Source organism: Nelusetta ayraudi, unplaced genomic scaffold (assembly GCF_046127955.1).
Source record: "Nelusetta ayraudi isolate G7.1 ecotype Tasmania unplaced genomic scaffold, CSIRO-AGI_Nayr_v1 ptg000002l, whole genome shotgun sequence".
NCBI lineage: Eukaryota > Metazoa > Chordata > Actinopteri > Tetraodontiformes > Monacanthidae > Nelusetta > Nelusetta ayraudi.
Genome location: NW_027466052.1, coordinates 11,275,414 through 11,289,111, shown reverse-complemented (window position 1 = coordinate 11,289,111; position 13,698 = coordinate 11,275,414). Strand labels below are relative to the sequence as shown.

Below are 13,698 nucleotides of genomic sequence, written 5' to 3'. Positions count from 1 at the left end.
TGCAAGGAAATGCAACTTTTTTTTTCTTCCATCCACATCAAAGTGTATGGATTGTATAGTCAGTGTTTCTTTGATGTTCAAAACAACCTGATTCCTCCCACAGAGGCAAGGAACTGTCTTGAACTGGAATTTTCTCATATTTTTAAGTCTGTGCACTCGGGCGTTGTTTCTTTCTCCCTTTTCTCTTTCTTTTTTTAAGTTGCACTGCAGAACCCTTGACTTGCTTGAAACCAACCAACACTCCAATATCTAATTTCTTGTTTGAAGCAAAGTGTCAGGAAATGTGTGGTCCATAATTACACATGGTGTGACAGAAGAAAATGAGTTTGAAACAGGGGAAACGGGAGAGGTTTTTTTTTCCCATTATTATTCGTGTTGTAGCCAATATTTAGATAAATTACATTTTGCAGTCTCTGCCCTAAAGCTCTTCGATGCGTTCAACTTTGTTGTAAGAGGCTGGGACATCCCTGCAGGGGTTTGTTACACATGTTCTCTATTAGTGCCGATGGTGCTCCTGCTGCAGGGGCCATCCACAGCTGAATGAATACACAGGACACAGAGGCAGAAAGGGATCAATTCTGTTCCTGTTAAATCACTGGACCAACCCACTCCAGCATTTCATTCTATTTAGTTTTTTTTTTTTTTTTTTAAACACAGATAATTGAATACAACCCTGGATTTCATTTTCGTAAATTTTAACAGGTAACTTTCAAGTTAATTTTCAGGTACAATACGTGTTGTACCTTAGGAGCCTGGGAATTTATTTACACGTTTTGCATATGATAAACTCAGTTGTGGCGTCTCGTGCATGTGTGATCTATAAAGAGAGCTGCAGCTGTTCCCAAGGCTCATAATTCCTCTCAAGTCCTCTCCCGGGCCTGTGTGCCCACTTCATTGTCAGCGAGGAGCAGCTGTGTGAGCTGTTTTACAGTCCTGATGCTGTCCTACAGACATCGCCTAAGACTTTATCCATTCACAATGTCTCTTACTGGTATTAGTCCTGAGGGCACGGTTAAGCCAGCATGTGGTTAGAGTGTATTATCAGTATTAGGCCTAGCTCATTGGCTGAGCCCGTCTGTGGTTAGGTAGTATTAGCAGGGCTCGCGCTGGCTTTTCGAGAGGCATGACATCATTGCACAAGTGACGAAGGTATTAGAAAAGAGCAGGCGAGTGGGAGGGGAACTCTTTCAGCGGTGCAGCCGTTTGCAGACAGACCAAATAATGTATAAATATTGATAGTTCAGTCTATTCCAAAAAAAATGGATTCGTCCCAGACTGCATCCCTCCAATTTCTGTCTAAGTCCCTGTTAAAGTAATTCAACATAATTATTCATCTCCCAAGACTGAAGAGCAATGAAAGACACTTGCCCTTTTTCAAACAGTGATTGTGCTCTTCACTGTAATGAAGTCCTTATCAGAAAAATAACAGGAATAGAGAAAGAGAATAGGGAGAGTGACAGCAGATCAAACAAGTTAATGAGAAAACACTGGAGGCCAATGCAGCAATCAGAAAACAAATTAGGGGGCACCGAGACTGATTGTAAGAAGTAATGTTGTACATGGGAGAATGCAACAATATCAAATCTGGGCTTCACTGTTGATATGCAGGGAATTAATTTAGTGACTAAAAAGTCAGCTCTTGATTATGTGATTTGATCTTCACATGTAACATTTCTTTAAATATTAGATAATATAATTATCTGTTTTTTCTCTTTGTATTCCTCTTTTCTTTATAGTTGCAAAGGGTTATTTACATAGTTTCTTTATTTCAGTGGATGTGTGCCAGTGACGGCTTTTTTTTTTCTTCTAACAATTTTATAAAGTTTAATTTGGAAAACATCCAAAGCTTCATTTAATCAAAAGCTGGTTGTAAAGTTCAAGTTTTGTTCGAGATTCTGATTTATTTATTTTTCCATTTTGACGTTTATTCTAACAAAGAATGCTTTAAAGCAGTCTGACACAGGCATTAGCATGCAAACCTTAACCAGGGTCGCCAGATGGAATGATGTCTTTTTCGTTTCAGTTTCTCCATCTGGTCGGGAGCCCAGAGAAAGTGTTTGTAAAGGCAAGGCAATTAAAAATAAATAAACTAGGAAGGTTGTTGGCTGAATTTTGTATGTACTATATTCAAACCCATATTTAATTATTAAACTGATTGGGTTTTTATAACTGCCAGTTGAAGCAGGTCACAATAGATCAAGACCTCCTAGCAGAGAGGCGCATCACTGCCTGCTGGCTAGCCGCGATGCACAGCAATGACACAGCAAATAAAGTTCTTGTCAGAGCCACTGTGGAGTGAAGCGCAAAAGTCCATTCCCCTGTGAAAAGTCTTTGTGTCCCTCTTTTAATGTGAAACTGGTATCCAATTGTGATAGTAGCTGCAACAAGTGCAGCATCCAAACTAATTTCTTTAGCAACAGCTAGGCCCACAGCTACTTCTTGTCTTTCTTCTTCATCTTCTTCTGTAGCTTTTTGTTTTTTTGTTGTTGTTTTTTTACTGCCCCAACAGATTTCTGCTTTTTCAACAGCACTGGCATGGACACATGGTAATCTGTAAATTGACAGATTGCAAGAATCCTTCAATTAGAACAGAATCAAATGAATTATCTTTGACAAAATACTGCAATCTTTCATTAAAACCTTGCCAACGTGTCTAGCAAACCAATTTGAAATGTGCGTGTCAGCTATCCTGTGTGATGGTATGAAAATACACATTTGTTTAGGCAGTTGCTGCTAATTTGCCAAATGTCATTTATTATCGCTGTCCCAAAGAATTGGGGAGAGAATTTGACGATGCACTGGAAGGAAAGCCCCAAAGTGCCACTTAGGCAGGCAATTAGCACACCATTCCCCCGGCTAGCAGTAATAGAGTAATGCCTGCCACCGCTACAGAATTCTCTGAGCATAAAACATTTGTTTGACAGTTCCGGCAAGCCACGGGCCAAACTCTCCTGTAACATATGAACCAGCTCATTACCATTCCTTTTGCTACTGGCTGAAGTTTCACTCCAGCACTGCTCCAGTGAAAGGCTCACGGAACCCAAATTGCCGAAAAAGTGGCCTTCTAAAACTCTGCCCAAAAAAGAGGGGGGTAAGGTAGGAACAACAAGATGGGGGTGTACAATAATTGTTCAATGAAATAGAGGTGAGAGGAGAGCAAGTGAGAAGGAGAGAGTCACAGACACACATTGAGAGGTGGGGTTGGCAGATGGTGACATGTTGATTTATGAGCCGCAGGGCTTTTCATTAACCATACTGAGATTTACTGAAACAGAGAGAGGGGGAGAGAAATTGAGACGGGCACAGAGAGCCAAACCTGGGGGGGGACAATGACGGAAGTGAGGGTGCAGGAGGCAGGAGGACCAGTGAGGGAAAAATTAAGTTTAAGCGAGTCGTGCCTGTGATCTCCCTCATCATTTTCGACTCATTTAGACACCGCTGTTTCCCCGTGTCTGTCCATCTTCTTCAGTGCTTGACTCTCAACCCGCATGTGCTCTCCTCCCCAGGCTCCTGGCTTCTCCTTCGAGTAGCCTGGCAGTGGTTTTAGAATTAGAACAGCCTCGGTCCATTCTTCCTTGGACCTGCTGACCTGTCAACAACAATCTGTGGAGATGTACCAGCCTGCCAAATATAAGCATTAGCGGTTTATTCGTGTCCCAGCTGTAAGAGTTGATTAGAATGTGCTCAAGAATCTTAATTTTCTTCAACAAACATGGGTACTTCCCTGGCTGGCTCGAAGCCTACGTTCAGAATTTTGACCATGAGAAAAGCATAAAATTGTACATCAGCATCAGAAATATTGGCTTAAACATGTTTTTTTCTCTCTCATTTACATATATTAATATTGATTATGCCTCCATTTAATTTGCTTTAATACCGCATTTTCTCATTGTGTTGGAATCAAAATCACACTTTTCGCTTGCACAGTGGGCTTTGATATCATGACGTGTCCAAACGAGGTGTTTTTGATTTAGAGGTTTGACTAAATTTGGCAGCACAGAAGTGAAACCATTTGGTATTTGTGCGCAGGAATCCAGCAATTGCATTCTTTTTTTTATGTTTAACTTCTCTAGCCCCTAGAGGAGCAGGGATCTCTCTGGGAGCCATTACTCCACCTTCACTATCTGTGCTCGTCTCTCAGTGCTCATTTGAAATAAATGACCTATTGCCGTTTTGTCTTGTCGGCGCAGCCAGTGTGAGCACACGGGTTAGCGGCTTTACGATGACAGTGGGAAGATGTGGAGGGAAGTGGTTGCGGACAAAAGGTTGAATTGAACAGAAAGGCTGTCAGGGCTGATAGTTTTTGACTGAGGCATTTTTGAAACGCGAAAGGAAACTTGACAAAGCCCTAGTCACCTAAAAGCCAATTAGCCAATTCCTGTTGGAAGTACAGTGCAGTCCTTTAATGCAACAGCATGAGGTTTTCCTACCTTAAAAAAAAAAACAAATATTTCAAAAATCCCCCCCCCCCCCCCCCCAGTTGGCTTGGTATGGGATTACATAACTTTGTTTGCCTGCCTGGCACCTTCTTGTGAGGTTACACTTATTATTAGATTACACTAATTATGTTGCTCAGTGACTCCCACTGTGCTGAAAATGTCTTATTGAGCCTCTTTAGCCTCTACAATTATGAACATATTCAGGTGAGTGACCAGCATCTTTTCTGCCTGAAAAGGGGTGCAACCACAATTACACAAATTACATTACGCTGTGTCAACAACAGAAGAACCACTCTTCCTTTTCCTGTTCTAAAGCACTTTGAAACTTCCACATAGAAAAAACACTAAAGTTGTCATGTTACATTCAATTTCAAAAAACATATTTATTAAATTTCTAAATTTTCACTCTGTTCTTGGTGTTTGCAGAAATAGGCACATACACACAGTAACTAGGCATGTAAGTGAATGGCCACTTGCAAGTACATTGTAATTTATCTAAATGCACTTTGAATCTATAAAACCTTGTATTATTTTCTGAATACATTATACCATTTTCTTATTTGCAGTTTTTATTCTCGGCTCAAGAGAAGTCGAGTCGCACAATTAATTTCCCCAAATTCACCAGAAAACAGCCCATTTACTCCTCTGTCTCCCTAAAACGCTCCACTTTTAGCTTCTTTCTTAAGCAGATGTTCTCTTGGACCTTGGTAATAGATTAAAAAAACAAAAAAACAAACAAACAACGCACTTGGGTGGCCATCGTCACTCACCTAGAACAGGTATTTCACTCTCGCAAAGGTCTGGTTTTCGCAACCGCCTGCGGGAAAAGCGGAGAGAGCGCAAGATGTTGAGTCAAATGAAGAAACCAACTAACATTTATCCCAGCTGGACACAAAGAAAATCGTCAATAAGCCTCTCATGCTGAATGCTCGAATATTTAGCCTGTCAATACAATTTACTGCGACGCGTGAATCCGTCCGAGGCGTTTCACGGGCGAGAACGATTAAACTGCCAAAATCACAACCAGCTTCCCACAACAGCGCACACATCACTTTTAACCTGCGTGACAAGACGTAAAAACAGAATCGATGGCTGTTGATGCTGTCCAGTGCCTCGCAAAAAAAACACTTCACAAAAGAGTGATTAATGAGTTTTTCGATGCTGCCGCGTGCCGCCAGCAAAGGTGGACGCGAGCAGGAGGGCTGCGTCCAAAATGGCAGAGGCGGCTTCCGGCGTTTGCTCCTCACCACCCGGAAGGGGAGACTACATTCACCCATTATTCACCCGCTTGAAAACGCTCCCACATTTTTTTTTTATTTTACCTTTAATCTCAATTACGGTTGTACGAGCGGCTGTAGGCGCGATGAAAGACAACAAGCCTCAGACTGTGGTGTGTTTCTCTCACGGTGCCACAACGAGTCTCGCCGCATGTGCTCAACTGAGAAGATAGCCCCCCTCTCTCTCGCGGCACAGTGAGAGCATTTTATTTGAGCCGCGTGCATTCTGGTGAGTCACAACGCAGAAAGAGACGTGACCAATGAACTGATGTCCTGCAATTTCGAGTCGAGGCTGACTAATGCAGCAGGTGAGCTGCGCGGTTGGTGTCCATGTTCTCACTCGCGGACGCACACACCCACCTCTGCCTAGTCAACGTGCTCAGCTGCTCATCCTTCTCCTCGTGTCTCTCTTCCCCCCCCCCTCTCTTCTCCAATACTTTGACTTACAAGGTGTACGACGGCGAGAACACTTCGTCTCGTCTTCTGGGGAACTACACACGCGACGGCATGATGGGCCACGTCATCAACAGCACGTCCAATCGTCTGTGGGTAGAGTTCAACAGCAACGCCTCCGGGACCAACCAGGGCTTCCGCCTCACATACACAAGTGAGTTGTCTTCGGACGGGCAACTTCCGGTCATATCAGCAGGTGTGCTGTGCTTTTCCACCCTCCTCTGGCCGATGTTTCATTTATTCAAGTGCTCACAAAAAATGCAGAAGTACCCCTCTCTCTCTCTCCCTCTGCCCTCCACCACCACCAAAAAAAAAAAAAAAAAAAAAAAAAGGCAATGGAGTGGCTCATTGTGAAAGTCCTTGTGATGAGGTGTTTTCAATGGTGAGCCGGAGTACTCGGGAGTGGGCTTGAAGAGCCCTCACTGTTACCTCCTGCGTGTTGTGTTTACAGACATTAAATATCACCACCACCACCACCCCCTCAGCAAATTAGATTTGTGCCTTAAAAAGTCGGACTTCCAGAGGCAAATTGCGACGAGCACTTCCCGCCAGAGGTGAAGTCCCACAGAGCAGCAGGCCGGTCAATAAACACGAAGAAGCTTCAGCGCGCATCCATATGCATATATCTTTAGTGGGGGGGGGAAAGGAAAGACCAGCTGCCGTCTAAGTCAAAGTGGCCATTAAAGGCACATTCATCGGCAAGTCATTAGAAGAAGGTGGGGAAGTGACACATCTGGGCTGGACGCAGGGGCAGCCTCGTCGAGGTAGACGTCGCCTGGATGCTAGATGGATCCGCGCGTCAGCCAGACCATTAGGCAGCCGTTAATACGCAGGCCATTAAACCTGGAGAAGGTGACACCTTCCGCAAAAGTTCCGCCGCGCTGGTTGAGGTGATGGATAAATAAGGGAGAGCGAAAGAAGACTTAAACAGAAGAACAGGAAAACGGCAGAGAAAGGAGGGGGCGTCGGTTCCCCGAGAGGAAGACACTCCAGTGGGCTATTTCGGTGTCCGGCAGAGTCGTTGCCGCTACTTGTGGACGTTGACACGAGGAGGTTAATAGAAGTGAGCGCATTTGCTTTCCTGGAGACAGTAAAGGGCCAGTCACCTCGGGAAGCCGTGGCTTGCTAAAAGGGACTCTATGGAAGGGAACGGGCGTGATTGAATGGCGAGTACATTTCCTGATTTCCTGTCCAGATTCCGAAGATAAATAAGCTGGAGCACGTCGCTGTGCATTTATATGCGCAGCTTAAATGATTAATGGCTGAGCGGAGATGGTTTCACCTGAAATCAATAAACAACATCCTCCATGACAACCACTCAATTCACGTGTGGAAAAAGAAGAATCCCGTTAGTGAAAGTGCAAAGCAAGCGGAAATCAATCAGTCATCGTCATTTTTTTTTTATACATAATTATTATTAAATACTGTACCTACTCATATTGCCTTTTTGCAACAACTCAAATTTGACCAAAATGCTTTAAAAAAAATAATGACGTGTGGTGGTAAAAAGTGCTTGTAGTCTCTCTGGAAGTGTCCCCAACCGTTGAAAGAGCGTCAGATTTGCGTCAGTGAACACTGGCTAACTGTCATTAGACATCACTGCAAATACAGAAAATTTCATGCATCCCAGATGCTTGACGTCCGGGAATGAGGCTGATTATGCTGACACCCCTGATCAAAAGTTAAAGCCCTTGAATATTAAACGTTTCTCTTCACAGTTGAAGAAGTTTCGCAAGTTGGTCAAAGTCCATCTGGATCCCCCTCTATCCTTCTCTCCCCTCCCTCGACCCCCCGGATGGAGATTTAATTAAGGTGGTGAAATATACAGAGGAGAAATGCTAATAAGAAAGAAAAAAAAAACAATTTGATTGAGTGCCTGTCCTGTGTTACTTGTCAACTTCATGATTCTGAGACTTGAAACCAGGAGGGCAGAAAAGATTTTAGTGACATCACAGTGTGATACATTGTTTTGTATTCAGTTTTAGAGGATTGGGGCATCACTCTTTGTTATCTTCAGAATTCTGTTGTTGTCAACCTGAAGACTGTAGTGTTTTTGCATCGGATGGGGAAATAATAATTCACTGCTTCCCCCGCACTCTTTCCAAGCGGAAAACACATTTCCACACCTGACGAATAATGACAGTGGCCGTTCCCCGAGCACGTCTCTCCACTTGTGCAACCGTGTGACCCTGCATGTTTTTGAAAAGCAGCTATATGAAGGCCGTGGAGATGTGCTTCAGCTCTACAGCGGGATGTTACACCACAGCCTCCGAGTCCTATTACCCACAACTGCCCCCTGTTTGACCCCGACAGGAAGCGCTAAATCTGCGTGTGCGTTTGTTTCTCGTCTGTAGGTTTTGACCTGGTTCGCTGCGAGGAGCCTGGAGTCCCCAACTACGGCTACAAGATCCAGGACGACGGCCACTACGCCAACACCTTTGTCCTGTACTCCTGCAACCCTGGATACAGCCTTCATGGCAGCAGCACCCTGACCTGCCTCAGTGGGGACAGGCGAGTGTGGGACAAGCCCCTCCCTTCCTGTGTGGGTGAGTAGCACGACTGAAGGCGCATCAATAAATCCTCATGAATCTGTGCAATATCAGTTAATACGATGGAGTTGTTTGTTTTTCTTTTCTTTTTTGTGCGTATCGGAAAAAGCCGTGGGAAGCTGTTTGCCATGTCTGTTTTCTAAACATCCGTGTGAGCTGTGTCAAGAGGGATCATTGATATGTAAAGAAAAACAAATACATCATTGTTATAACATTTTGATTTAATGCCGTCAAGTCTAACATGGCAAGTTTGTGATTAAACCACAACATGCTCTAAGTCTTAGTGACATTTTGAGGCCAGCTTAAGTCCAATTTGAATTTGAGTGACACTGACGTGAAACATATATATGAAATTGTCACTTTGTATCTAAATCATACATACATTTTTGCGTGTGTTTTGTTTCTTTTCTTTTCTTTTTAACGTTAGAGCACATTGAGAAGATGCCCGAGGCCTTTTAAATGTTATAACGTTCCAGTCATCTCTCCGACTGTTCCCACAATATTGGCTTTTGTTTTCCAGGCAGTGAAAATGACAAATATAACAGTTTTCCATTTGGCTTGCTGAAGATATATTTGAATATTTCTCAGGTTTTGAGGTTGATACGCTGCCAGAAGGCAGATTTAGATTTAGCTGGCACTTGGCAGCTCTTGATTAGGTTTGGAGACGACTGGGCCAAACAATTCAGGGGCTCTGACACTGGGCTTTTTTTTTTAAATTCCATGTTGATTATGAATCCGTGAATGGTGTGTTGCACTTAGCATTCATGCAGCGGCTCCACACCTCACCACCTTGCACCTTGTTGTCATCTCGCGAGCACAAACGAAGCATAAGGCTCCCAAATTTACACTCCATAATAATTCCTGTTCAGCCATAAATATTTAGTGGCTCTTTCAGACTCCGCAGATCAGAGCGCTTCGCCCGTGTGCACTTTTTTTTTTGTGTGGTCGAGGGAGCCACTTGGCACTGTTCATTTTGATTTCTGTGCTGCCGAGCCAAACGTTGTGTCTTTGTAACCTGCCAACACACCTGAGCTCTCTGAGGTGGCCTGATGTGGTTGCTAATAGCAACTAAAGGGAATGTGTTTTGTGTGGTGGGTGTGAGCGCGATAAAGTATGTATTTCAGCTTGGATTTTTGTGTGCGCGCGTTCGTGCGTGTGCGAACGCGCGCACACATCTGCAGACACCTGCAGTCGGTCTCTAATTTGCACCTGCTGCCTCGTCGTCTCGCGTCAGGTGAGCCACCAACCAGGAGAATTGTTGCTGGAAGAGCCGTCGGCTAACTGCCTCAATAGTTGCCTTTGTCTGTGTTCTCGCTTTTCTGTCTGTTGGGGCGCCTGTCTGCGCGACTCTCCGCCTGTCTCCTTCCCTTCCTGTCTAGTTGGTCCCACATCTGCATGTTCCTGCGCAGAGATGAAGCGATGGCTTCGCTTCAGGCTGTTTCTATACCCTCTTTTTTTCTCCCTCGGTCTCTGTCGAGCACATCCACTCAAACAAAGTCGCGGTCTTCCGCTGACTATTTTGTCCTTTTTCTAGGTTTTCTCTTGAGACGGTAGACCTCACGATCTTGTGCATCCCCATTATTCTCTCTCCGCCACGGGGAATTGAAGTTGTCACCGGTTTACTAATATCAGCGCCCCACCCCCACCAAAAAAATAAATAAATAAATTTGTGAACATGCACCCCACCAACTAACACACACACACACACACACACACACACACACACACACACACACACACTCTACACCTATTTTATAAACGACGAATAAATGTTTTCAAGTGTGTCTCCAGCTTTCGCGTGCTTTTTGCATCGCTGCGTGTCCGCTGGCGCCGTGCGAGCGTGACACTGGCTTGTGTGCACCGTGCCAGAGCTAATACAAAAGCAGGAGGCTGTCTGGGTAATGCAGATTGCAGGGCCGCCCCTCCTTAACTCAGACAAACATGCTGCGCACACGCAGTAATATCAGGCCATCTTCACCAAACCATTTTCTAATCAGCAGCAATCTGCCGCCTCGGTGGGGCGTCGTGTGTGTGACGTCCGACCACGATGGCTTTAGAGCAGCTTCCAGCCGCTTCTCTTTGCCTTTCCCCTTCTTTTCATCAGAGTAACGCACAGGGCTTCTATTCTCTGGTGCATTTGGAGAAAGTTTTTCTTTTTTCTCCCTATACTTTACTATAGGGAGGTCCTTAATGGGATACTCTCAGTCTTTCGCCAACCTTGAAACTCTACAGGAGGAGCTTCAGTAATTCAAGGTTGATTTAATGATTCAAGCAATTCGTAAGTGATTCTCATTTAGCTCAACCTTCACACCTCACAGTAATTTGCAGCCATGCAGAGGCACCGCCCCTCATGAACATGAAGAATCAAGAAATATAATCTGGGTCGAAGAATATGGCCGCGCTGAGAGCGCGCCGTCTTCACAGATGGAGCCACTCGGAGGACCAGCCCAAAATAGATTAATTTTCAGAAAGGAGAGACCTTACAGGGACTTGGCCACAGTCGGACCTGATTAGAATATAGCCGAGAATAAGCAGATGAAACTAGAGAGCAGCAGCGCTGGCAGCAGCATCAAACCCTATTGATCGACGGGGCTGTGGGAAGAGCAGTGCTGTGGGCAAATGTAAAATCTGAGCGACCGATACTGAAGACTCGGTCTTTAGCTTCACGCAGGCACAATATTCTGAAATGAACTGGGAAGGTAAACAGGAATCTAGTTTTAGGAGCTTTTTCAAGGAAAATACTCCTGCATGTAATAATCTGGTCAAAAGAGTCACAATCCGACAACAGTGTGCACTGATAATCCAATGAAAGTCTGCAGTAATCCCACAGCATATGTATAGGTTAACGTGGGATCTCGCTAAAGAAGTGCCACACGCAGAGCTTAAAGCGAAAGTGCTTGTTTGCATTTGAACGTTTCTCCTGCGGAGAGATCACATTTAGTTTGTTTTCTAACACATCTGAGCGGAAGCTGTTCTCCCCTCTTTATTTCCCACCAGCTCAGTATGTTGATGTGTGCTTTGAATGTGAATCACAGGCGCCCGCCGTCTCTCTGTCTGCTCTCCTTGCAGCTGAGTGTGGAGGTCACATAACTGGAGCGGTGTCTGGACGTATTCTGTCTCCGGGATATCCCGCTCCGTACGACAACAACCTTCACTGCACTTGGATTATAGAGGCTGATACGGGCAAGACTATCAGGTGATCAGACAGCAAAGAAAAGAGGCAATAAGTGTCTGCAGAGTGCCTTCCTCCATCTAAGTCATTTAGGCTCACAAAAAGACCTCGCCTACGGATTACAGATCCATAATGTTTTTATTCTATTGGTTTAAGTGCAAGTTTATAAAAAAAACGTGGAGTTTCTTGCTTTATATGAGTAATATTATGTCAGATTGAAGAGTGCCTCTCGAATATAACGTTAACTGGATGAGTTTTTCAATAACTTGACTAAATCATTTTAGCTTTTTGGAGTTGTGTGTTTTTCCTTAACAACACTCTGCTCACCCGTTGACAACACCATAAGCCACAAGCCAAGGGGCTAAAACAAACTTTCATTACAAACATGCAATCATCTATGGGCTGTTAAACTGAACAAATAGCTTAGCTATACAACAATTTAGGGATATTAAGACATTACCTATCTTACTCTGCATGTAGGTAAGTGTCTAATGTCCACTCAGGGCATTCTTGTGCACACATGTGCACAGCGAAATGATTGGCCTGCAACCAGTTATGTCATGCTATGTCATTTAATTTTATGGTTGAGTTGATTCTTGGATGGAGAAAGCTTGTTAATGTCTTCACTGGGTGTCTGGTCACCCATGTGACTCTTATGTTCCCTCAGCCTCCACTTCATCGTCTTTGACACCGAGGTGGGCCACGACATCTTGAGAGTTTGGGACGGACCATCTGGGCCGTCCGACGGGGGTATCCTGCTCAAGGAGTGGTCTGGTCCAGCCCTGCCTGAGGATATCCACTCCACCTTCAACATTCTGACGCTGCAGTTTGATTCCGACTACTTCATCAGCAAACAAGGGTTTTCAATACAGTTCTCCAGTAAGTAGAACACTGACCTTCAAATCAAAGGTCAAACGGTATTAATGGTTACTGTTTGGGCAATTTCGACTTATAAAACCACACTTCACTTTAGAAGGAAAAAATAAATAAATAAAATATATCCCCATCATCCTTGTGGAGAAAAAAAGCCTGATTACTTCATTAATAGTTAAATGAGATCATTAACAAACTCATCACACTTGCTTTTGTTATTATATAAATCCCATTTACATTGGCTCTTAAGTAACTAATCTGGCAATAATGTGTCATTTAAATGGAGCTCTGAAGAAGAATTAAAAAATAAGCAGAAACTTTTTTTTTTTTCTTACTCTGGGACCCAGACTCAAAAAATCTTGGCTAAGCTCACAAGAGACCAATTTAATTTTGGTGCAATTTCACATTTTGGGAAACCAGGGGATGTAATAGGCCAAAACGAATCTAATCTTTACTGAAACATTATTAACTGTGCAATATTAAGGGCTGTTAAGCACAAAATACAATGAAAAATCACAAAACAGAACAACAAAATAAGAAAACACAGTGATAAATCACAAATGATTAAATACAAAAGAAAATGAGGGAAAAAAATGCTTTAACTGACTTGAGGAGAACACACACCCACATTTTGCTGAGCCTATTTATCTTTTCTCAAACATTGATTTTTTTTTTTTATGCAATGCATATTTCCCATGAATATTTGCATCCAGTGGTTCGTCCCCATTCTCTCACAGCTATTTTATTTTGTATTTGCAACATACTTTTAACAATAAATATTTGCACTCGCGAGAATGTTAATCAGGACACTGTCATCCAATTACTATGGTAATCACTCCTTATGTTTACTCCATACTAGTTTGCTAAAGCAAAGGTAAAGCTACCTGGCTCCTCATCCTTTGTCAGGTGCATTTATTATTATTTTTTTGGTGTTG

General features: G+C 43.6%; 1 protein-coding gene across 2 annotated transcripts in view; it reads left to right on the top strand.

Moving 5' to 3' along the window:
* LOC142886795 (CUB and sushi domain-containing protein 1) overlaps positions 1-13,698 on the top strand; it is a 237,083-nt gene that overhangs the window by 146,997 nt on the left and 76,388 nt on the right. For both annotated transcript variants that reach the window (XM_076023968.1, XM_076023957.1), the window contains exons 24-27: positions 6,167-6,323; positions 8,524-8,715; positions 11,788-11,914; positions 12,558-12,769. In XM_076023968.1, coding sequence (XP_075880083.1) covers positions 6,167-6,323; positions 8,524-8,715; positions 11,788-11,914; positions 12,558-12,769 — 688 coding nt within the window. The remainder of the gene's footprint in view (positions 1-6,166; positions 6,324-8,523; positions 8,716-11,787; positions 11,915-12,557; positions 12,770-13,698) is intronic.